Source organism: Jaculus jaculus, chromosome 7 (assembly GCF_020740685.1).
Source record: "Jaculus jaculus isolate mJacJac1 chromosome 7, mJacJac1.mat.Y.cur, whole genome shotgun sequence".
In the NCBI taxonomy this organism is placed as follows: Eukaryota; Metazoa; Chordata; class Mammalia; order Rodentia; family Dipodidae; genus Jaculus; species Jaculus jaculus.
The window spans coordinates 71,031,701-71,057,267 of NC_059108.1; the positions used below are offsets into that span (position 1 = coordinate 71,031,701).

The 25,567-nt window shown below is 47.9% G+C and overlaps 2 protein-coding genes across 3 annotated transcripts; one reads left to right on the forward strand and one right to left on the reverse strand.

The window, feature by feature from the left end:
* Window positions 1–1,081: 1,081 nt before the first annotated feature.
* Nrl (neural retina leucine zipper) lies at window positions 1,082–12,821 on the reverse strand. 2 transcript variants are annotated; one of them, XM_004661815.2, is made up of 3 exons: window positions 12,811–12,821; window positions 2,137–2,544; window positions 1,082–1,414 (listed from the first exon to the last, which is right to left on the reverse strand). In XM_004661815.2, exons 2-3 carry the CDS (start codon window positions 2,515–2,517, stop codon window positions 1,082–1,084), a joined length of 714 nt encoding a protein of 237 aa, XP_004661872.1. In that variant the 5' UTR covers window positions 2,518–2,544; window positions 12,811–12,821. The 2 variants fall into 2 exon arrangements, with proteins under 2 accessions (XP_004661872.1, XP_045011362.1); XM_045155427.1 differs by lacking the exon at window positions 12,811–12,821 and having other exon boundaries at window positions 2,452–2,517.
* Window positions 12,153–24,626, forward strand: Pck2 (phosphoenolpyruvate carboxykinase 2, mitochondrial). The gene is made up of 10 exons (XM_004661816.3): window positions 12,153–12,271; window positions 14,387–14,632; window positions 15,221–15,405; window positions 15,493–15,696; window positions 16,092–16,279; window positions 16,582–16,744; window positions 16,932–17,150; window positions 22,425–22,562; window positions 22,801–22,896; window positions 23,973–24,626. Exons 1-10 carry the CDS (start codon window positions 12,243–12,245, stop codon window positions 24,425–24,427), a joined length of 1,923 nt encoding a protein of 640 aa, XP_004661873.2. The 5' UTR covers window positions 12,153–12,242; the 3' UTR covers window positions 24,428–24,626.
* Window positions 24,627–25,567: the final 941 nt, after the last annotated feature.

Consider the following 25,567-nt stretch of genomic DNA (forward strand, 5'->3'; position numbering starts at 1 on the left):
CTGTGTAGTCTCACTTCACCTCTCAGGGAGGCAGGCAGGAAGTAGCAGCAGTAGGAGGTTTGGAGGCTGAGGCAGCCTGGAGGGAGCAAGAGAGGATCGGTACAAGTGAGGGCTCCTAGAGAAGCCATGAGCTTCTCCACCAGGGCTCCTGCCTAAGCATCCAGGAAGCTGAAGTGATGTGGTTATCTTGGGGCTTCTGGTGAGACCACTGGGACTTAGTCACTGGGGTGGTAACAGAACAGTATGAGAAGCTGTCCAATACAAAGGATGAAGTAACTGAGACCAGAAAGCAATTGATTTGCTCAGGGTGACAGAGGAATCCCTGTGATAGAGCTGAGACTACTTCCTCAGAGATCCAGGCTCCTTCTCAGGGCTCTCTCCCAGCCCCACCAACCACCCTCAGGGCTCACCCCTCTAGCCTGCTCTGGGCTCTGAAGGACACTGGGTTGGGCAAGGAAAGCATCTTGGGTAGAGTTCCTAGTCTGCTTGTTGTTGGTTGGGATTTGAAATCTTGAAAATAAGGTTCACAAGAGTCAGTGAACAGTCTCACTGTAAGCCTTAATGCACTACATGTTGAAAACCTTTCATTAAGAACTAAACTGACGGACATGGTGGTGGGACGCCTTTAATCCCAGCACTAGGGAGGCAGATATAGGAGGATTGCCTTGAGCTTGAGGCCACTCTGAGACTATGTAGTGAATTCCAGGTCAGCCTGGGCTACAGCAAACCCTACCTCAGGGGGAAAAAAAAGAATAAGAACTAAACTGAGGGGGTTGCTGTACCACCACCACCACCACCACCACCACCCCGCCTCCCTTCACCATGCTATCCTTCCTCTACCGTCAGGGCCTGGCGCTGGCCCCTGCAGAGGGAAGGGGGCCCATGTCCTAGAAAGTATCAGCATCTAACCCCCGGCGTGCCTTAAGAATCAGAAGTTTGGGCATGTGTGTGTGGTCAGACAGGAAGTGTACGGGGCTGGAAGGCTCCGAGAGGAGATTTAGCGAGAGGGCAGCCCTTCTCCGGAGCGAGCGATCCCATCCACTGGGCCACCTCCGTAGGGCACCCCGCCCCCGCCCCAGGCTCAGAGGAAGAGGTGGGTGTGGTCCCCGGCCCCGGGGCCCCCGGAGGCCAACCGATCACAGCGCGCCTTGTAGAGGTCGCGCTCGCGGGCCACGCGGGCCACCTCTGCGCGCAGGGCGTCGAGCTGCGCGGCCAGGCGGGCGCGCTCGGCCTCCAGCCCGCGCCGCTGCTGCAGCCGCTTGGAGCGACAGGCCTGCGCGTAGCCGCGGTTCTTGAGCGTGCGGCGCCTCTGCTTCAGCCGCAGCGCCTCGTCGCGCCCGCAGCCCCGCAGCTGCCGGTTCAGCTCGCGCACGGACATGGACACCAGCGCTGCGTCCGAAAACCTCTCGGCCAGCTGCGGAGGAAGAGCGCGGGGACCAGGCTCGAGCCGGCCCCACCCTGCTCTACCCTGGGCCCTGGCTCTGGCTTCCACCCGGACCTGGATAGCTCGCTCCTCTACGGAAGCACTGTTCCGAGGCCCGGGGCCCCATCACCACCCGCCACCCGCCCCGCGCCTCTGACTTAGGCGCGTCTGCGCCACTCGCGGTCCTCAGGATCCCCCTCCTGGCGGGGGGTGGGGTGCCTGGACCAGACAGACCCTGCCCTTGCCATACGCGGTTTCCCTGTCTTGAAGGCCACCACCCTGACCCTCGAAGGATTAGGATTACACCCTAATGCCTTCAACACCCCCATCTGTGTCTATAATTAATAGGATGAGTCCCAATCCTTCCTGAGAAGGTTGGACACTGGGGAAGCACCAAGTCTCGTAAAAGCCAGCATCAACCACCGCCTTCACCCTGCTCAATTCCAGACTTCGTGTATCGTGTATCTATTTACTTCCCCATAATTGCTCGTTCTCCAACGCTGTTTAATTCCAGCCGTTTCCCTTTGAGCCTTTTCTAATCTTCTGAGTTCCTCATGATTCCACCTAATCATGTCTCTGTTTTCTCCATGTGATTTCATCCTTTCTTTTGCCCTGGGTCTTTCCAGGTCATAACCCTCTCCAGAAACTCTCCTCTCTTGACTGGCCTCCTCCCTCAGCCTGTCTCCCCTCAGATCACCCCACCGACCACTCACCTGGGCGTGCTGGGCTCCTGTCTCTTCTGGGCTCCCTGGGTAGTAGCTGTGGGGCCCCTCAACAGGGACTGGACCCTGACCCTGCAGCAACTCCATGGCTTCATCAGGATTCAGCCCCAGCACATCCCCAGTCCCCAGCTGCTGCTGCAGGGTGGCCAACCAATACAGCTCCTCCAGGCCTGGCCTGGTGCCCTCGCTGCCCCCCACCATGTCTGTGTCACTGAAAGTGGGTGAAGGAGGTACTGAGCTGTAAGGTGTGGAACCCAGAGAGGCTGTGGGGGGACCAGATCGCCCTTCAGAAGGCTCCCGCTTTACCTCAAACTTCATCAGGTCAAAGTCATTAACGTATGCCATGGCCAGGGGGCTAGGGGGCAGTGCCATTTTGGGATTGGTCTGGGTGAGGTGCACCTACAAGAAAGATGAAATTTCTGGAGCACAGAGAGGTTGGCAGCATTCCTTTCCCCACATCCCTCTTTTCCCAAAGCCCAGGTGCCCTGGAGCCATAATTCTGGAAATCCAGGGTGACACAGCAGCCCTCTTCACTGCACAGCACCTCCAGGCAGCTCCTGACAGGCTATAAGCAGCTGGCAGCCTGAAGGACAAAATGGACAGCACAACTCTTATCCCAGTGGTGCCTGTGAGGTCTATGAAAAACAAAAGTGCTGAGGATGTAGCTCAGTGGGCAGAGTGCTTGCCTAACATGCTCAGAGCCCCAGACTTGATCCCCAGCACTGCATAACCGAGGCTTGGTAGTGCATGTCTGTAATCCCAGGAGATGGAGGCAGGAGGCAGAAGTTCAAGGTCATTCTAGCTACATAGCAAGTTCAAGGCCAAGGTATAGTTGAGACCTTGTCTCTAAATAAATAAAAGGGTTAAAAACAAGCTCAACATTACAATGTTTCCAACTCTAGTGTCAGGATATGCTGACAAGGCCCAGTCATCTCCACAAGCACCGCTCTATTTACAAGCAATTCAAGCAAGTGCTTAATTAACTGTGACTGAGTATGTGTGTATCTTAGGACAGTATAAAGACATTATGTTGTGAATTTTAAGATATAACCATACCATACAGTTATAGCTATCTCTAAAAGCCCTCAGGCTAGCAGTATTTTACATACAGAAGATCCTCAGTTACACATTGTTCTGTGGATTAATTAATCGATGAATTCTTTTTTTATAGGAGTGAGAGACTTTCTAAGGAAAAAAGAAAGGTCTTAGAACTGTTGTAGAAGGATAGGGAAAGACTGGGCACCATTTCTCCTCAAGGCCAATCTCTCCAAAGACAACCATGGACACTAATTTTCCTCCTTTAATCCAGAACCTGTCATGCTGTGTGAACCTGAGCCAATCGCCTTCACCTTGCTGACCCTTCTGTTCACTGGGGGTAGTTAGACTAGGTAACTCTCCCAAAGAGTGTTCTGTGGAATACTAATTCTGAGAAGTAACCAAGAAGCCTGTGCTCAGATATTTTTTTGAAAGGCCTAGCCTTACCTCTTACAGATTCACAAAGCACAAAAGCATGTCAATCTATGAATCCCCAGAGCAAACCATCTATTCAATTCCAACAGCATGTCCTAAACTTATGACACTAAGGAACTCATTGTTACCTACCATGAAGCATATGTTCCACTCTGGCAAGATGGCCTCAGAGATACTTCCCAGCCTGAGAGTTCCAGCTCCAGCCTGGTTCCCAATTCCAACAGCCACACCCCCATCCCCAGAAAGAGCAAGGCAGAGGCTTGTTCCCAGTGCTTAAACTATGGCTCTCTTTTGATTCCCTCTTTTCAGCCACATCCTAAGCACCCAGGCTCAGACCAGAGAGATGGGAGGCAGATAAGGCTTCTGTCTGCCCGACCTGGGGTGGGGGACTTGCTGTCCTCTCTGTGGAGCTCATCATTCCTGAGAGGACAGAGTGAGGAGAAGTTCTTGGTTTTTGGCAGACACTGAAAGAGCTGTCCAGGGTGAATGGAAGGAGCAGAACAGAAGGAAGTGAGGAAGGTTGCTTATCTTTCAGCCAAAATGGGAATGGGGCAGGGACGCAGAAGTGTGAGAGGTCTAGAAGAGAGCTAACAGAGCAGGCCGCAGGTATGAGAAGGGGTTCTATGAGACAGGCCTGCCATGCAGGTAAGGCATACTCACTTTAGGAATGACAGCGACAATGCATTCAGTGTCAGAGCCAAACAGGCACAGCTTTCCCAAAGGCTGGAGACCCCATGGAGTAGGGTCGGGTGCCCCTATGTGCAGAGCAAGGGGGCTGTGGGCACAGAGCCCAAAGGGCCCTCTTAAGAAACCAGTTCTCTGAGATCATCTGTGGTCCTCAGGCCTCAGCCAATGAGAGAACAGGGTCATTTGCATATCTCATTGGCCCTGGGGGTTGGGAAGACAACTATGCCTGTTTTCAAAATAGGAAAGGGAATGTCTTCCCTAAGAAAGCTTCTTGCTGATGATCCAACCCCTATGTGCTTGGGTCCCCAGTATAGAGAACCACATTGGTCCCAAGTACCACCCCTCCATGCGAACACAACCCTCGGTAGCTCAAAACCTGGGGCTGGGAAAGAGGGTCAGACAAGCTCCCAGAATCAGTGTTTGTGGGAAGTATGTTTTCCCAAACCCATTATCATCTAGATGGTTGGGGCTTCTTCCTCTTTTCAATAATTCTCATATTTCTGGCCCTACTCTACCTTGACCTTGACTGGCCTTATAACCCTCAGAGTGATTATAACAGAAAAATAAGCAACTTTCTCTATGCGGAATCTCACTCTTAATGTAGCCCCAGACAAGCAGCCCAGCTTAGGAGAAAGAGCAGAAAAAGAAGAACTCTGCTTCTTCCTTCCTGGCCATCAAAGGACACTGAAATCTTATCACCAGTCTATCAGACATTTTTTTGTAACTGCCTTCATAAGCCCTCTGCTTCCTCTCACCTTTTCCCTATATGTGTCTCTGTCCCGACTCCCCTCGCTCACTCATCATGGTTCCCAGATGGCTTGGGTATGACCTACATTTTCAGTCTAATCTTCTAACACCTCTTAGAGCTATCATCCCCCAATAGGAGTTGGAACAGGGATACTAGGAATTAGCCAGGAAGATGTTTAAACCTGTCCGAAGCTGTTTAAATAGGCCTGTACTAGAATAGAACTACAGGAGTTAAAGGCTACTACCTACCTTTCTAAGGACACTCAGACATTTGAGTTGGGTTAATAGGTTCTGTTTCCCGGCTCAGAGAGAGACTTGGGATTCTATCAGCCCCAAGTGTCCCCAGTTACTTTAAAAAAAAAATCACCTGCTTCCAGCCTTATGTGTTAGGGAAGAGCTGGTAGACACAAATTGTTTAAGACTCTGGTTTTCAAAGTATGGTCCCTAAATAGGCAGCATCAGCATCACCTGGAAGCTTAACTTCACCTCAAACTCGCACAATCAGAAATTTACGAAGGCAGGACAAATACATCAGTGTCAAAACAAGCCCTTCTGGCAATTCTCACACAAACTAAAGACTGAGAACCTAGTCTGCAGATACCTACACTCAAACTTTCTTCTCTTTGTGTGTGTGTATGTGTGTGTGCGCGCGCGCCCACGCCCATGCTGTGTCCGTGTTAGTCAGCTTTCCTTTACTGTTATGGTTTGGCTCACATGTTGAAGGTTTGTTTCCCAGCTTGGGGCACTATTGAGAGGTGATTGGATCATGAGAATGATAAACTCATCCATGGGTTAATCAAGTGATGAGTTCATACTGAATGAGCTATTAGGATATGGGGTATAGTTGGAGGAAGTAGATTACTGGGAGTATGACTTTGAATGGGTATATTCTCTCCCTACTCTCTCTTCCTCTTTCCTTCCCTCCCTTCTTGCTTCCCTTCCTTCCACTTTCTCTCCTGGCTGCCATGAGATGAACATGATATTGCTCTATCTTATGTTATGTACCATGATATTTAGCTTTGTCTTGGGCCCAACTCAATGAATGCAATGGCACCATTCAACCATAGACTGAAACTTTGAAACCATCAGTCAAAATAAATCTCTCCTCCTTTAAGTCAACAAAAACTGACTAACACAGCTATTCCAATAAACATCAGAGGTAAGCTGAGCATGGTGCCACACGCCTTTAATCCCAGCACTCGGGGGGCAAAGGTAGGAGGATCGCTGTGAATTCAAGGCCACCCTAAGACTACATAGTGAATTCCAGGTCAGCCTGAACTAGAGTAAAATCCTACCTCGAAAAAAAGAGAAGAGGTTTATTTTGGCTTGTAGTTTTTAAGGTTTCAGTCCATAACCAGTAGATCCTGTTGTTTTGGGGTCTGTGGTGAGACAGCACATCATGGCAGGGAGAAATCATAGAATAAAGCTGTTCACTTTATCACCTTATGGCAAGGACAAGAAAAGATGGGAAGGGGCTGTAATCCCACACTTCCTTTAAGAGTACACCCAATGACCAAAAGACTTCCCAGTAGGCCCAACCTCTTAAAGTTTTCACCACCCTCCAATAGTGAGAAACTGGAGACTAAGCCTTTAACATGTGGATCTTTGGAAGAAACTAAGATTCAAGCTACACATGCTTTCTCCAGATGTATTAGAAGACCTAGATCAGATGCTATGACTTTCCCCATACTGAGGTCTCTATTTATGGAGTAGAAAATGTTGTCACTATTCAAGTAGAAATACTACACTTCACCTTGATCTGGTGCTGTTTTCTTAGAAGAAGCAAAAAAATAATTTAAGGCCAAGAACAAGCCACAAAAGGGGAACAGGAGTCATGATGACGAGTAGCTCCGTGCACATGCCCATGGAATGTGACTGTAAGTGGACGGCCAGGAAAGAGAGCCCACAACTTCCCTGAAGGACAAAGGAATAGGAAGTGCTAGGTGCAGTCCCTTTGTCACGCCTGCTCTGGCCTGGACAGACACTTGCCCCCACTAGGCAGCTGTCTGATCACCTCTGATCCTCTTGTTTACTGGACAGCTCAAAGGAGAGGTGGGAGGGCTAAGCTGCTAAGGGGCTAAGGGCGTCAGACTAAACAAGCTCAGGCAAGTTGAGCCTCTCCAGGCTCAGACCTCGCACCACTAACTGGAGAAAAGAGGTGGAGAGTAAGGGCTGGGTTCAAACTGAACCAGAGGAAAGCACCAGGAACACAAAAAGAAGAGGCTGGGGCTCGGTGTGGTGGTGCACGCCTTTAATCCCGGCACTCAGGAGACAGAGGTAGAAGGATCATTGTGAATTCAAGGCCACCCTGAGACCACATAGTGAATTTCAGGTTAGCCTAGACTAGAATGAAACCCTACCTCAAAAAAAAAAAAAAAGAAGGGCTGGAGAGATGGCTTAGCGGTTAAGCGCTTGCCTGTGAAGCCTAAGGACCCTGGTTCGAGGCTCGGTTCCCCAGGTCCCACATTAGCCAGATGCACAAGGAGGGCGCACGCGTCTGGAGTTCGTTTGCAGAGGCTGGAAGCCCTGGCGCGCCCATTCTCTCTCTCTCCCTCTATCTGTCTTTCTCTCTGTGTCTGTCACTCTCAAATAAATAAATAAATAATTAAAAAAAAAAAAATATATATATATATATATATATATATATAGAAGAAGAAGAAGCCTGTGCCAGCCAGTGGGGACCCAGAAGGCAGATCACATCCAAAGCATAGAGGATAGAGGATGAAAGTTGCCTTTCTCCACATCACCACATTCTGGTGATTTTATCCCTGAGGATTCCAAGTGAAATTCAACTTTGAACCTGTCCTTCTAGACCACCATACAGTATATATTTGTCAAGACAGAATAATAAAATACATTTTGTTTAATAATTTATTACCTTGAGGGGCTGGAGAGATGGCTTAGCAGTTAAGGCACTTGCCTGTGAAGCCTAAGAACCCAAGTTTGAATCGCCAGTACCCACATAAATCAGATGCACAAGGGGGCACAGGTGTCTGGAGTTCTAGAGTTCATTTCCAGTGGCTAGAGGCCCTGGGGTGCCCTTTCTTTCTCTCTCTCTATGTCTCTAATAAATAAATAAATAAAATATTTATTTTTTAAAAAATAATAATTTATTACCTTGAGATATGTACACACATGTGCGCGCGCGTGCACACACACACTCGGGACTGAACCTAAGACCTTAATGCATGTTAGGCAACTGCTCTGAGCTATTCCTCAACTCTGTTTTACTTTTTATTTTAAGACAAGGTTTCTCTTAAGTGGTCTAAGCTGGACTTGAACTTTCAATTCTTCTACTCAGCTTCTCAAGTAGCTGTGACTACAGGCTTGTGCCACTGGGTTAAACCCAAGGCTTGTGGCCTTCCATTTGTACTTTTACCCAGGCCTTACATATGTTAAAGCTACTCCTACATTAAAAATATATATGGGGGGGCTGGAGAGATTGCTTAGCAGTTAAGCACTTGCCTGTGAAGCCTAAGAACCCTGGTTCAAGGCTCAATTCCCCAGGACCCACATTAGCCAGATGTACAGGGGGGCACACGTGTCTGGAGTTCGTTTGCAGTGGCTGGAGGCCCTGGTGCACCCATTCTCTCTCTCTCTCTCTCTCTCTCTCTCTCTCTCTCTCTCTCTCTCTCTCTTTGCTTCTTTCTCTCTCTGTCTGTAGCTTTCAAATAAATAAAAATTTAAAACATTAAAGATTATTTATTTAAAAAATATATGGGGAGATGGTATTGCATATATGTAAATAGACAGATTACTGGAGGGGGGATGGAATGGCCTACATGAGGTCAGGGGAAGAGATTGAGTAAAGGAAGGCTGGGGGAGGGTTAATCAAAATTTAAGAGGATATGAATAATTCATAAGGAAACCTACTTTTTTGGTCAACAGAATACCCAGAAGCCCCCAAAATAGACTATTGCCAAGGCTCTTGGTTTCCCACCAGGAATAGATGGTAAGACCCTATTGCTGAAGACTTCACATGCTTGGGCTGCAAGGTCACTGAGAAATCAAGATGGAGCTGAGTTGAAAACCTCCTCCCTGTAGACCAGCTGACAGAAAGCTGGAAAAAAGTTATGCTGCATTCCGCCCTATTGGAGAGAGAAGTCATCTGTGAAGATAAGCAATAGTGGACACTGCAAGACTTAAGTTTGGCCAGCCAGGGTGATGAGCCAATGAGTACAATTGTGGCCTGTTATTGGGGAATCCAGCCACTTACTAATCGGACTGGGGGCCTGCTCCATAGGAGGGAATACATGCCTGGTACTGAAAACCTATGATGGCTAAATGCATATATTATGCTCATCAAACTGCCCAGTAAGCACTTCTCTTAATGTTCATACTCATGTATTAATACTACTCTCACTTTTGGGTTAGAGAAGCTTCTTTTTTCAGATGGCAATGACCTCTGGAATGATGCAAAAGGCACCACAGTACTGAGATGTGACAGAGGAGTATTCAGCTCTGAAACCTCTCTCTCACACCCTCCACAGCTCAGGGTCCATGGAGGAAGAGGTGTCAGAAAGATTCCTGTGGTCATCTATGGTCCACAAGGATGAAATGGTAAATTTCAGAAACAAATAAGGGGGGGTTGTTATTTTCTCCATTTTTGTTTTTCAAAGTAGGGTCTCGCTCTAGCCTAGGCTGACCTGGAATTCACTAGTAGTCTCAGGCTGGCCTCAAATTCACAGCGATCCTCCCACTTCTGACTCCTGAGTGCTGGGATTAAAGGTGTGCTCCATCACACCAAGCTATTACTATTTCTTATTCTGCCTAATGTGAAAATAAAATTTTAGTGTGTGTGTGTGTGTGTGTGTGTGTATTTGTTTCAGGGATGCAGTGAGGGTTTGGGAAAACATCCTCCTGAGATAAATGGGGATTGTTCTCAACTCTAGCCAATACTTAGCTGCTGAGGTGAGCACCACAATCCTAAACAGGGATTCAGAACAATGTATCAGGTCCAAGGTATGGACCAGGGCTGGAGAGTTGGCTCAGCGATTAGAGGCACCTGCTTCCAAGGGATGGACCCAGAAAGTCTCTAAGGGGGGGGGGGAAACCACCTACAGGACCCAGCTAGTCAGCTAGTCACACCCTGCCCCCTGGTGGCACTCCTTAGACACTGTGTCAACTGACAGACCAAAATGGGGTAGAAAAAAATTTTTTTTGAAGACTGGTTCAAATAATAGGGAATCGGCAATTCGAGGAAATTCTAAAGTGAGCTCCCTGATGGATCTCCTGATGGATCTCCCTAAAGCTAAGTAAGGAGGATGGACATGGTGGGAAAGAAGGGTTCAGATCCATGATACTTATTCATTCTTCTTCCATTCAATCAACATTTATTAACTGAGTATCACAGTCCAGACACTAGTGGGAGACAGAATAAAAATAAGACAAGGCACATCTTGGGCCTAAAACATAGCCAAGGGGCAAGCTGTTTACAGCAAGGTGGATGTGGACAGTTTGGATTCAGGTACTGCTTAGGGAGATGTCTAAATAAAGTGCCAACTGCAGCCTGACTGGGAAGCACTGGGAACTAACTGCAGCCCACCTCTAGAGGTCAATTCTCCTACGCCACTAAGTCCCAGCACAAAACTGAAAATTTTTCTGAACAGGGGAGTAGGCTCATTGGTTAAAGGCACTTGATGGCAAAGCCTCTGGCCAGGGTTCAATTCTCCAGTGCCCACACAAAGCCAGATGCAGATGCACAAAGTGACACGTGTATCTAGAATCTGTTTGCAGCAACAAGGGGTCCTGGCACACCCATACACTCTCTCTCTCTCTCTCTCTCTCTCTCTCTCTCTTATAAATAAAAATAAAATTTTATTTCTGGTACAAGTAGCAGAAACCTCACTTAAGATTAGCTTGAACAAAAGAATAAACATTAATTCTTGTAATTTTAAAAAAACATTCAGCACTCAGGAGACAGAGGTAGGAGGATCCTTGTGATATTGAGGCCACCTGGAGAATACAGAGTAAATTCCAGGCCAGCCAGAGCTAGAGTGAGAGCCTACTTTGAAAAACCTATTTTTTTTATTATTTTTATTTATTTATTAGAGAGAGAATGGGTAGTTGCACCAAAACCTCCAGCCAGTGCAAATGAACTCCAGCCACATGCACCACCTTCTGCATCTGACACTAAGCTATCTCTCCAGCCCAATTCTTATAATTTAAATCAGGAATCCATTGCTCTCTGTTCCTCTGGTCTCCTGCTAAGCTGGCTGCTGTCTCAGGCATGTTCATGTTTTGCACCAAGCTGACACCCAGCAGTATTCTACCAGCTCGTATTCTACCAGCTCAGCGATCAGCAGAAAAAGAACCCCAAGTCTAGAGGAAAAACTTCAGAAAGGGATCTCATGCCCATTCCAGAGCATTCTGGATTGCTGTGCCAGACTAGGGGAACACACAAATTGGCCCTAAGGAGAGCAGGGCTAGACCCACATGACCATACAGACTGAAGAGATGGTTCCCCAAAGGAAAGTCAAGGTGCTGCCACCAGAAATGCGAGAGGATGCTGAGCAGATGTCCACCACAGGCATGTTAAGTTTGCTGTCTTTTGGCATTTGGGAGATATAAATCTAATGGTCTCAAATAAGAGATGAGACAAAAGGACTTTATGATAGTGGGGAGATGAGTTCTTCAAGGTAATGTAGAAAGAACAGCCTGATCAGAGGACCAAGGAAGAATCCCTGGAGTGTAGCTACTCCCCTCTATTTCACGGAAGGGGAGAAAGAAAGGCCCCTAAAGTGATATTTTATGAGTTGTGGGCTAAAAGGACGTTACTATTGGAAGCTTGGAAAACATAAAAGGTCTGAAGTTAGGAGTGACGAGCTCTCAGAGACAAATGGGAAGGCAAAGCCCTACCCCTCAGCTTCTAGACTGCTCCCGCCCCACCTTTCTCTCCCGCAGCAAGAGTCCTCAAAGTTACATCAGGAGCAGTGCAGCGTGGTGGGGCGAGGGCGGAGCCTCGAGCTGGGCGGGACCCCAGGCCTCCAATGGGGAGAGTAGGCTTGGAGGATGCCGAAGGATTGGGGCGGTGCCCATTGGGGGGCATTGGCCGGGTTGAGAACCAGCTGGCTCCGCCCCTGCCCGCCTCCTTTTTCATCGCCTCGGGCCCAGCCTCAGCTTGGCCACGCTCCCTCCTCCTTCTCCACCTTTCTGGTCTCCCCGACTGCGCGGGGCCCCTGAGCCCAGGTGCCATGGCTGCTGTGTACCGCCCGGGCCTGCGGTGAGTGACCCCCAGCCCGGGGCCCACCTGCTCTCTCCGCCTCCCTCCAGGCTCGCCCATCCTAGGGGACCGGCCAGTTGGTCTCACGGGCAGTGCGAGTCATCTCACCTCCTGCCTGCTTGCATGCCTGCCACTCAGCTTCCTCCCCCTTCCCGCCAGACCTCGCCTTGCCTTGCTGTGGCTCTGCAAATGTCCTTTCCTTCCACATGGAACTCTTTCAGACCCCGTAGGGGTTGTCAGTCCGCGCCCCTGAGTGCCGTGAGGAGCAAGGCCCTGAGACCAAAGGGTATGAGTCTCCTGGAGCCTGAGCTCAGAACTTCCCAAAGAAGGGAGAAAGTAAACAGACATCCGTTCCTCGCCTTCCCCAGCCCCCATTGGAATCTGGCTGGCAGATTTAGTGCAGCGGGAGGCAGGGCTCCAGATGGGAGAGGGGCCCAAATTGTCTGCATATCCATCCATGTGGTTAGCTTCTTCGCCTATTCAGACCTGAAACTGCCAGGTTTGTCCCGCCTGGCTATTTTCCCCTAATAGGACCTCACCTCTCCAGAACACAGGAACCAGGCCTGGAACTAGGTCTCAGGAACCCTCCTTCCCTGCCCCGACTACACTACGCATCCAGCCTGTTCTGCTAGAAACCACCCTAGCCTAGCCCAGCCTCCCACATCCGTGATCTGTTTTCTTCTTTCCTTCTGCAGCCTCTGATCTGAGCTTCCGGCAGTCTCACGTTCCACCCTACCCACCAACCCCTAAAGCTCTCTAGACGTGGTTGCTAGGAAAGAAAGCTAAGGAGCACACAGGTTCATGCCATTGTGGTGTGCTATGGGTTTCTTGTGAGCATGGTCTTGTATATGAGGACAACTAACCCCTCTTGGCCTTTATTCCCTCTGGGACACTCCATTTTGGGTAATCTTGGGCAATCAGAGCATACCCTGCTGTCTTCCAGAGATAGGACAAAACAAACAGTACAGGCACCTTGCCTTCCTGGGAATGGAGGCATAGCCCCCAGCCAGTCACTAATTCCCTATGATCAATGTCTTTCACTTAGTTCAAAAATATCTTTTGCAATCATTGTTGACCAAGGTGGGTAGTTGCAGATCTAGTAGCTGGAACCCCAATATCAGGTTTCCAATCTCTGCAAGAATCCTAGTCTGGGGCTGGAGGGATAGCTTAGTGGTTAAGACATTTGCCTGCAAAGCTAAAGGACTGAGGTTCAATTCCCCAGGACCCACTTTAGCCAGATGTACAAGGGGGCTCATGCGTGTGAAGTTTGTTTGCAGTGGCTGGAGGCCCTGGCGCACCCATTCTCTCTCTTTCTCTGTCAAATAAATAAATAATAAACAGAATCATTAATCTAAAAACCTAGCACTGAAAGAAGCTACTGGGAAACCTGCACCACCTCACAGGGTAGGTCCTTTGGGACACTCAGATCAAGAGGAAAAAAATATTAAATAGGCTGGGCATGGTGGCGCATGCCTTTTAATCCCAACATGCTGGAGGCAGAGGTAGGAAGATCATCGTGAGTTTAAGACCATCCTGAGACTACATAGTGAATTCCAAGTCAGCCTGGGCTAGAGTGAGACTCTACCTTGAAAAACCAAAAGTGTGTGTATGTGTATGTATGTGTGTGTATATATGTATGTATGTATATGTATGTATGTATGTATATGTGTGTATATTAAGTAGCTGCCATTTCAACATATAAAAATGATATCTGTGGATGGAAAGAAGATGGATGAGGCTTTAAACATCAGATACATGATGCTCCCACCTGGGCAGTTTCTTGACTCATTTCTAAATTTCTAAAGGGCATAAGCTATATATACAATAATATTAGAATGCCTATGTACATATTTCCACAGGCAGGTGTGTGCCTTTATGTTCCTTTAGGCATATCTGTCCCTCCCTGACAAGGAGAGACACATACCTCATAAAGGCCACAAGATGCAGGTGGTCTGAACCCATCCAGCATACCAACTCCAATCTGCTCTTGGTGGCATCTGTACCCAGACATGCTTTAGTGTGCTCTCCAGAGTCACAGACTTCTGTCCTCCGTCCCCAATAGTTGTCTCATCCATGATAGCAGCTGTCTTGTTGCCTCTGTTTCTTCTCTTTCAGGCTCAGTTGGCATGGGCTAAGCCCCTGGTGCTGGTCACAACACTGTAGCATGCAGACCCTGCGTGTTGTCAGTGGAGATCTAGGCCAGCTGCCTACTAAAGTTAGAGACTTTGTAGAGCACAGCGCCCACTTATGCCAACCAGAGGACGTCCACATCTGTGATGGGTCTGAGGCCGAGAACACTGCCACACTGGCCCTGCTGGAACAGCAGGGTCTTATCCGAAAACTCTCCAAGTATAATAACTGGTAAGCTCTGAAATTAGCAACCCCTGAGATGAGGGCTAGTGCTTAAGCTAAGGTCACTTGGAGTTCACAAGTACAAGGTTAAATATATCTAGAACCATACCAATGGAATAAGCAAAAATGGGCACTGAGGAGAAATGGGTTAGGAACGGGGCTTGGTTGATATTTGCATATTTAATGAAGAGGTTTGTGGTTGGTTGAACTAGGTGTTCCCCATAAACTCATGTGTTCTGAATGCTTAGTTCCCAGCTCATGGCAAGGGAGGTGGAGCTTTGTTGGAGATGTGTCCTCCCACAAGCTGTTTTTGGTAAGGTATTTTGTGCCAGCAATGCAAAGGTAACTGCAACAGGTTGATTAAAAAAAATTTTTTTTTAATTTTTTTTTTTTAATTTTTTCTCCTCATCAGTTCAGGGAGTATTTGCCATAAGGTTCAGCTCTTAAATTGTACAAATTCTGGAGGGACTAAAATGCAATAAGATAAGAAAAAATATGGCAAACAGGAGAACTGGAGTCAAAGTTGGACTTGAAAAGTAGGTCTGGGCATAAAGAAACCTACTGGACACCATCTTCTGACAGTCCTCTCTCCTTCAGCTGGCTAGCCCGCACAGACCCCAAGGACGTGGCACGAGTAGAAAGTAAGACGGTGATTGTAACTCCCTTCCAGCGAGACACAGTGCCCCTCCTGGCTGGTGGGGCCCGTGGGCAGCTGGGCAACTGGATGTCCCCAGCTGAGTTCCAGCAAGCTGTGGACGAGAGATTTCCGGGCTGCATGCAGGGTAACCAGGGCAGGGGCGCAGAGGCGGGGCAGTGTAGATCAGGACCGTGTTTGGAACCTTTCATCTAAGTGACACTTTCTGCCACAGGCCGCACCATGTACGTGCTTCCATTCAGCATGGGTCCTGTGGGCTCCCCAATGTCCCGTATTGGGGTACAGCTCACAGATTCAGCTTATGTGGTTGCAAGCATGCGCATTATGACCCGACTAGGGACGCCTGTCCTTCAGGCCCTGGGAGATGGTGACTTTATCAAATGCCTGCACTCTGTTGGCAAACCCCTGACTGGGCAAGGTGAGTACCTGCCCTGCCCTGCCCTGCCCTGCTCTGCCCTGCCCAGGGGAGGACACAGAGGCCTCACTCTGTACACTCAGAGGAAGCCCAAAATTCACCCAACCACAGACTATGGAGGCTGTCCTCTGTGAAAGTATAACTTCCCAAGACTCCGGGAAGCATCTGGGCAGGGCTGAGACAGTGTTCAGAAAACAGTTTACTCAAGATTCAGGGTCTCCATGCCATGTCCAATCAAGGCATGGAGAGCTGGTGGGTACCAAGGAAGGGGTTTTAGCCACCTGTAAGTACTGTCACTGTTCCCAAGTATCTTTCCTGCCAATTCTTGAACCCTCTAGCCCCTAACACCCCAGTTCTTGATGACACTGCCAGCAGTCTTATGACCCCATTGTCTCCAGGGGATCCGGTGAGCCACTGGCCATGCAACCCAGAAAAAACCCTGATTGGCCATGTGCCAGACCTACGGGAGATTGTCTCCTTCGGCAGTGGCTATGGTGGTAACTCCTTGCTGGGCAAGAAGTGCTTTGCCCTGCGTATCGCCTCTCGCCTGGCCAGGGATGAGGGCTGGCTGGCGGAGCACATGCTGGTAAGGGCCTGATGAGGGACTGAGCAGCTGTGGGGGTGGAGCTGGAGCGGGCCCTGAACAACCTGCCTCAGCCTTGCCTCCTTCCTGCCAGGTGCCAGGCTGGTGAGCAGGAACTCTGCCTGAAAGCCTGAAGCTTTGGCCCCAAGCTGTTGAATTAAAGCTGCTAGGCCTGGCAGTGGGGCAGTGCACTTGTTTAGTGAATAAACATGGGTGTTGCCCTGTTATCTCCTAGCTATCCTTCCCCATGCAGACATGCCCTGACTGTTGGTGACTTCCTCTTGTTCCCTCTCTTCAACACACAGATCCTGGGCATCACCAGCCCTGCAGGGAAAAAGCACTATGTGGCAGCAGCCTTCCCCAGTGCCTGTGGCAAGACCAATCTGGCTATGATGCGGCCCTCACTGCCAGGCTGGAAAGTGGAGTGTGTGGGGGATGACATCGCATGGATGAGGTTTGACAGTGAAGGTGAGGAGCCCTTTTTCTGAACAGTCAACCCAGCCACATACCTCAGTTAGCCTAGCCATCTCAGAAACACAAAGCCCTTCTCTGTAAGACTTAGGGTCCATACCTAGAATCCAAAGGTAGAGCAGGACCTTCTTCAGCTGCACATCTCAGCTGTTCCTGGTTGGTCTTTCCTTTCTTCTCCTAACAGGTCAACTCCGGGCCATCAACCCTGAAAACGGCTTCTTTGGGGTGGCCCCTGGCACCTCTGCCATCACTAATCCCAATGGCATGGCCACCATCCAGAGTAATACTCTTTTTACCAACGTGGCTGAAACCAGTGACGGCGGCGTATACTGGGAGGGCATTGACCAGCCTCTTCCACCCGGTATCACCGTAACCTCCTGGCTGGGCAAACCCTGGAAACCTGGTATGTGGGGTGGGAAATCTGTGACAGACCTCAGAGCTCAGCACCCTGATTATGGAAAAAGTCTTCTGTCTCTTTTTTTAATATTTAATTTTATTTATTTGTCAGAGAGAGAGAATGAGCACACCAAGGCCTCTAGCCACTGCAAACAAGCTCTAGGCCCGTGTACCATCTTATGCATCTGGCTTACATGGGTACTGGAGAATTGAACCTGGGTCCTTAGACTTCCCAGGCAAGCATCTTAACCACTGAGCCATCTCTCCAGCCTGGAAAAAGTCTTCTCTATAAGCCAGTCCATTGTAGTTTCCAGCCCCGGGCAGGATCTCAGTGTCCACAATCATTATTTCAGGGATCTGCATCATTACTTAACTTCTTGTCAGTTTCCCCTACCTGTTGAATAGACGTCATAACAGGATCATAGTACTCATCACATATGATTATAGGAGGATTAAATATTACATGAGAGGGGTTTAGGACAGTGTTGAATACAAAGAAAATTCTGAACAAATACAGGCTTGGACTGAAAAGGAGGGTGTATAGCACACAGCCTCATGTTGCTGGGATGACTCCCAAACCAGGCACAGTTAGGGAGGAAGGGATATTTATTGAAGCTTACAGGTCCAGGGGCCATTCCATAATGGCAGAATAAGCTGGCCTGCCTTCACAGGTCCAAGCAGAGAGCGAGAGAAAGCCATAAGCCACCACCATAGGCAAGCACACTCCTCCAACTCCAGGCCAAGCTCAAGTACTTCTCATGTCTTTAGACTGGAATTCCAGATCCACTTCACACCTTAGGGTTGGACCCAGGATCCCCCCACAGTGACACCTCCTTCCGCCAGGTGGCTGCAGATCTAAATTACAAACTTTAGGGCTGGAGAGATGGCTTAGCAGTTAAGGAACTTGCCTATGAAGTCTAAGGACCATGTTCGACTCCGTAGATCCCACGTAAGCAAGATGGCACATGCATTTGGAGTTTGAGTACAGTGGCCGGAGGTCCTGGCATGCTAATTTTCTCGCTCTCACTCTCGCTTTCTCTCTCAAAAAAAAAAAAAAAAGCTAGTTTTTTGGGCTTGCCTCAAAAAAATTAAATTACAGATTTTAATAAAATCCTGAATATAAGCCATGTGTGGTAGGGCACGCTTTTAATCCCAGCACTTGGGAGGCAGAGATAGAAGGGTCACCATGAGTTTGAGGCCACTCTGAGAGACTCATAGTGAATTCCAGGTCAGCCTGAGCTACAGTAAGACTCTACCTTAACAAAAAAAGAAAAAGAAAGAAAGAAAGAAAGATCCTGAATATATTGGGGGCCATCCATTTAAACTACTACATTCTACCCCTGGCCCCCAATAGATTTATAACCATCTCACGTTATATATTGTCAAATTTGAAGTTCCCCATGGTCTTGACCAACTTAAGATAGTTCTAAAGTCCTAAGTCTCACCTGAGATTTAAGATGGGCTCTTAACTATAAGTCCTATAAAATCAAAACAAGTTATATATTTTCAATATATAAAGGCACAGAGTAAACATTTTTCAACTGGTATAAGTCATAGCAAGGAGACACTAGACCAATGTAAACTCAATAACCATCAAGCAAACATCTGCAGTTCAACTCTGATATAACCAGTTACCAGTGAGGATTTTCCAATTCCACCCTACAGCTGGGCTGAATAGCCAGGGAAAACTTCTATCCCTAGCCAGCAGACTCCATGGTAGCCCTTACACAGTCTTAGTATATCCAAAACATTTTCAGATATCCATGCAAACTACTGTTCATCTTTCAGTAGTTTTGCCAGCCTATCAGGGTTATGCCCTGCCTCATGCCACATCTCAGGAGTGGCTCCTGGAACTGTGCACTTCATCCACTCCATGCGTGTTTTTTTTTTTTTTTTTTCAAGGTAGGGTTTCACTCTAGCCCAGGCTGACCTGGAATATTCACTATGGAGTCTTAGGGTGGCCTCGAACTCACAGCGATTCTCCTACCTCTGCCTCCCGAGTGCTGGGATTAAAGGCGTGTACCACCACATATTCTTAATTTAGGAACAGAATGAATCATAACCTTGAAAAGCAGGTTCCTTCTCCAGTCAACTCTGCAGAAGACTTTATATGTCTATCATAGTCTTTCCTCAAGCATCCTTTCCATTGTTTTTTTTTAATTTTTTTTAAATCTATTTATTTATTTGAGAGCAACAGACACAGAGAGAAAGACAGATAGAGGGAGAGAGAGAGAATGGGCGTGCCAGGGCTTCCAGCCTCTGCAAACGAACTCCAGATGCGTGCGCCCCCTTGTGCATCTGGCTAACGTGGGACCTGGGGAACCGAGCCTCAAACCAGGGTCCTTAGGCTTCACAGGCAAGCGCTTAACCGCTAAGCCATCTCTCCAGCCCCTTTCCATTGTTTTAATGTAAAGCAGTTGGGCCATCTTCCTTAAGATTGCTAATGTGTTTGACAATAGCAGCTTTGGTAACCTAAAACCAGTTTCCATGCCAGGAAATTTTAAACTTGTTTGAATTTTTCCAACTTAAAATTCTAAATCTCTCAGTTCCATATTTTTAGCCAAGCACATCAGGCCATTACAAGCTAACCTTGATCAAATTCTCTGGGCCTGAGCCAGGGCATGGTGGCGCACTCCTTTAATCCTAGCACTCGGGCAGCAGATGTAGGAGGATTGCCCTGAGTTCAAAGCCACCCTGAGACTACATAGTGAATTCCAGATCAGTCTGAGGTAGATCAAGACCTTACCTCAAAAAAAAATAAATAAATAAATAGCCGGGCATGGTGGCACACACCTTTAATCCCAGCACTAGGGAGGCAGAGGTAGGAGGGTTGTCATGAGTTCAAGGCCACCCTGAGACTCCATAGTGAATTCCATGTCAGCCTGGGTTAGCGTGAGACCCTACCTCAAAAAAACATTCTCTAAGCCTGGGCAGCAGAATGCAGCCAGCTCTTATGCCAGTAGCCCAGTTACAGCAAAGTCCTCTGCAGTCTTTCCTTCCCTTTAGAAAATTCATAAGCCAAGCCTCCAAATTCAATTCTCTCTACACTGAGCATTTTCACATTCTCCAGACAGCATCTTCAGTTGCAAGTACCAAGTCCATGCCATTCCTCCAAAACAAAAGTTCCAATCATATCTATCTCAGTCACACCTCACTCCTGGTACCAATTCTGTAGCAGTCAGCCTCAGGTCACTGAGATGAACTTCCAAATAAGTCACAGTTATGGAGGAAGGGATATTTATTAAAGCTTACAGATCCAGGGAGTGTTCCATGACAGAAGAAGCTTGCTTGCTTTCACAAGTCCAAAAAGAGAGAAAAAGCCACAAGTCACCACTGGAAGCAAGCACAGTCCTCAGACTCCAGATAGAACTCAGGTACTTTGCATGTCTTTAGACTGGAATTCCAAATCCACCCCCACACCTTAGGGCTGAAACCTAGGGTCCACCCACAGTGACACCTCCTCCAACCATATGGCTGCAGATCTAAATTACAAACTTTAATAAAATCCTAATTATGTTGGGAGCCATCCATTCAAACTACCACAGGGGTCTAAGGATGTGGCTTGGTTGGTAGTGTTTGCCTATTGTACAAAGTCCTGAGTTTGAACACTGCATTAAACCACATGTAAATTCTAACACTTGGTAGGTGGAGACAGGAAGATCGAGAGTTAAAGGTCATCCCTGGCTATATACTAAGATTGAGGCCAGAGAATACATGAGACCCTGTCTGAGAGAGAGACTGTTTACAGTAGGAATTGGGTCCATAACACATAATATTTGGCCCATTAAGAAAAAAGGAACCTTTCCTCCTCTTCTGCCAACACTCCTCTTGTCACTTGGTTCCCACTGTTCCTTTGTATAACAGCCGTTGTCTAAAGAGCAGCATTATTATCCCACCCTTGTCCTACCCTTCCAGCACCTTGATACCCTAATCCCAAATGAAATCAATTTAGCACTTCAGGTAACTATTTACAGATAGTCACTGCTAAAGGCTGCCTGCTTTCTGAGTTCTGACTCGAAAGTGTAACTTCCTTTTCCCCATTCTATCTCTTTACGTATCAGCCAAAACCCTAACCACACTTGCCCTAACACTGAGCTTTCTCAACTGTTTTCTCTGAGGCATTCCCCCACCCCCATAGACCTCCATAGCTAAGCTCCAACTGAAAAGACTTTCTGTTCCTCATCTCACTTCTCTGGCAGATGCTGAGCTTCATGACCTGCTTGCCCTGCTGTTTTTCTCTCAAGCTTCCTTCTGAGTCCATTTTTAAATTCCTATAGCAACAAGACTGATTGCCCAGTAACAATGGGGATATATGAGGTCCTGTCTCAAAGTATCAATCAATCAAATTAGCATTTTAGTCCTTCTTAGAGGCTTGTTTCTTAACCCTGTCATTACCAAGGTACCTTAGAATCCCTCCCTTCCCCTGGTGCCACACTCTGCACCATCAGCTTTCCACAGCCTTCTGCAGTTGCAGTCAGAGCCCAGGAACCAGAGGTAGGAGCACACTAGGGGAGGGTGGCTTTGTGGTTACTGAAACCCATATTTGAGTTTGCTGGACTGGCCTAGAAGTCACTGTTCTCATCTAATCACCCTTCATTTCCTCTGACACCATCACTAAGCTCCCCTCAGCCTTCCCATCTGACTAAGAAATCCAAGAAATTCGAATCTTTCCCACAGGCTAATACCCCTACCCTTTCATCAGCTCTGAATTCAGGGGTATAACCAGGGCATCATATGCCCAACTTCAGCTCCCAGAACCATAAATACCCTATGCTAAAATCCTAACCTGGGTGCTAATGCAGATGGCTCTTCTCTGAAAAGGCCAACAGAAACTGAGGGCAAGCAGTGTTGGCTCAATGGCTCCTTGCCCTTCCTGTACCCCCATTCTGTGCAGCAGCCTTTAGTGGAGAAGGTACTCTGCCTGTTCAGAGTGTTCCCAGTGTGCCTCACACATGTATCACTGACTTGGTCCCAACCTGCACCCCTTAAGGTGTCACATGCCCTGGGCTGCTCCTCACTTTACACTGCCCAAACCTCAGTCCCTCCCGCTCTTTTCTCTAGAAACACCATTATGGATAAGTAGCTTTTATCTTTGGAGAGAGCTGTCTTGGCTCAGTTCCCCCTGTTCCTTACCACATACCAAAAGAAATAGTGCAAGAGACTTGCTAGTCAGTTTAATCACCAATAAAAGAAAAAAGAAAAGAGAACATGTAATTATTTATGTATATGTGTGTTGGAGGTAGACGTGACCTTGGAAGTGATGATATATTTCCTCTGCCAGGTGACAAGGAACCCTGTGCACATCCCAACTCTCGCTTTTGTGTTCCGGCTCACCAGTGTCCCATCATGGACCCAGCCTGGGAAGCCCCAGAGGGTGTCCCTATTGATGCCATAATCTTTGGAGGCCGTAGACCCAAAGGTATACAGCACACAGGATCTGTGCTTTCTCTGTAAAAGATCTACATTTGTGGTTGGGCCTACTGCCCCCCTGCACTGTCTCTTTCCCCTTTTTCCTGGTGAATGCAGAATTTGAGTGAGGCATAGGTTTTGAAAATGGGATAGCTGGGGTCCTAGGGAAAGAGAAACTGAGGGTCAAAAGGATGGAGTGAAGTTCCAAAACAAAGACCTGCCTATGACCCTGTCCATTGGTACCTTAGGGGTACCCCTGGTGTTTGAAGCTTTCAACTGGCGTCATGGGGTGTTTCTGGGTAGCGCCATGCGCTCCGAGTCCACTGCAGCAGCTGAACACAAAGGTGAGTATACCCCCAATGCGCCCTCTCCTCCGTGTGCCCACATCACCTCTGCTATCCCTTTCTGAACTACACCTTCTTTTTTTCCTTTTCTTTTTTTTTTTGTTTTTATTTTATTTTTCTCAATTTTTATTAACATTTTCCATGATTATAAAAAATATCCCATGGTAATACCTTCCCTCCCCCCCCCCACTTTCCCCTTTGAAATTCCATTCTCCATCATATCCCCTCCCCATCTCAATCAGTCTCTCTTTTATTTTGATGTCATGATCTTTTCCTCCTCTTATGATGGTCTTGTATAGGTAGTGTCAGGCATGGTGAGGTCATGGATATGCAGGCCATTTTGTGTCTGGAAGAGCATGTTGTAAGGAGTCCTACCCTTCCTTTGGTTCTTACATTTATACCTTATTTTTTTTTTTAATTTTTTATTTATTTATTTGAGAGCAACAGACACAGAGAGAAAGACAGATAGAGGAAGAGAGAGAGAATGGGCGCGCCAGGGCTTCCAGCCTCTGCAAACGAACTCCAGACGCGTGCGCCCCCTTGTGCATCTGGCTAACGTGGGACCTGGGGAACCGAGCCTCGAACTGGGGTCCTTAGGCTTCACAGGCAAGCACTTAACCGCTAAGCCATCTCTCCAGTCCTACACCTTCTTTTTTTAAATATATTTTATTTATTTATCTGAGAGAGAAAGAAGTAGAGAGAGAATGGGCGTGCCAGGGCCTCCATCCACTGCAAGTGAACTCCAGATGTGTATGTCCCCTTGTGTATCTGGCTTACATGGGTCCTGGAGAATCAAACCAGGATCATTTGGCTTTGCAGGCAAATGCCTTAAGCACTAAGCCATACCTCCAGCCCTGAACTACGCCTTCTTGCCCACCACCCCTGGAGTCTTTAATGGCCCTACCTCTCCTCACTTCTCCCTGTACCCCCCCCCCCAATTCCATTCCTTCTCTTCATTTTCTCTGAAGAAATTCTAAAACTGTGAACCTTCCCCAGGTTCTCCGGCTGGATACAGGGTGCTTGTTCCTTCCCTAGGAAGAAATAAGATTCCTTACTTACCTTCTTCCCTACCCTAGGAAAGATCATTATGCACGACCCATTTGCCATGCGGCCCTTTTTTGGGTACAACTTTGGGCACTACCTGGAGCACTGGCTGAGCATGGAGGGACTAGAGGGAGCACAGCTACCCCGCATCTTCCATGTCAACTGGTTCCGACGTGATGAGGCAGGCCACTTCCTATGGCCAGGCTTTGGGGAGAACGCTCGCGTGCTAGACTGGATCTGCCGGCGATTACAGGGGGAAGACAGTGCCCAAGAGACACCCATCGGGCTGGTGCCAAAGGAAGGAGCCCTGGATCTTAGTGGCCTTGGAGCCATAGACACCACTCAGCTGTTCTCACTCCCCAAGGATTTCTGGGAGCAGGAGGTTCGTGACATTCAGAGCTACCTGACAGAGCAGGTCAACCAGGATCTGCCCAAAGAGGTGTTGGCTGAGCTAGAGGCCCTGGAGGGACGTGTGCGCAGAATGTGACCCGAGGCTCCAGACTAGCAAGAACACAACACTCCTGTATGGGAATTGGGAACCGCAGGCTTGCATAAAATATGAGCAATTTAAGCCAGGCATGGTCGTGCACAACTTTAATCCCAGCAATTGGGAGGCAGAGATAGGAGGATCTCCATGAGTTCGAGGCTACCCTGAGACTACATAGTGAATTCTAGGTCAGCCTAAGCTGCAGTGAAACCCTACCTCAAAAAAAAAAAAACCAAAAAAAAAAAGCCGGAATTGGTGGTGCATAACTTTAATCCCAGCACTCGGGAGGCAGAGGTAGGATGATTGCCTGAGTTTGAGGCCACCCTGAGACTCCATAGTGAATTCCAGGTCAGCCTAGGCTAGAATGAGACCCTACCTCCAAAAAAAAAAGCAACTTGATATTAACTAGCACATAAGACCAGGCCACAAACCTTCCCTCACACTGTCCAGTAAGAGATGCTCATTGGTCTTATGCAACATTTGTGCTGTTTTCATTTCCCACCTGTCTTCACAGGCTTCCCTCTAATATCAGGAGCCACTGGATGAAGGCATTACGTTTCTATATTGGGTAGTCTTTAAAAAGATGGGCGTGGGCTGGAGAGATGGTTTAACTGTTAAGGTGTTTGCCTGCAAAGCCAAAGAACTTCGTTTTGACTCCCCAAGACCCATGTAAGCCCTATGCACAAGGTGGTGCATGTGTCTGGAGTTTGTTTGCAGTGGCTGGAGGCTCTGGTGTGCCTACCCTCTCCCTTTCTTTCTCTCTCTGCCTCTCTGTCTCTCACTCTCTTAAATTAATTAATTTAGAAATTATTTTTTTTAAAAAACTAAAAGATGGGAGCTTCAGGGATAGAGAGATGGCTTAGTGGTTAAGGAGCTTGTCTGTGAAGCCTAAGGACCCAGGTTCAATTCCCCAGTACTCACATAGCCAGATATGCAAGGTGGAGCATGTGTCTGGAGTTCATTTGCAATAGTTGGAGGCCCTGGCATGCCCATTCTCTATTGGCCTCCTCCACCCCCCCCAACAAATAAATAAATAAAACATTTTTTGTTTGTTTGTTTCTAAATTTTTTGTTTATTTGTTTGAGAGCGACAGACAAAGAAAGAGGCAGAGAGAGAGAAAATGGGCACACCAGGGCCTCC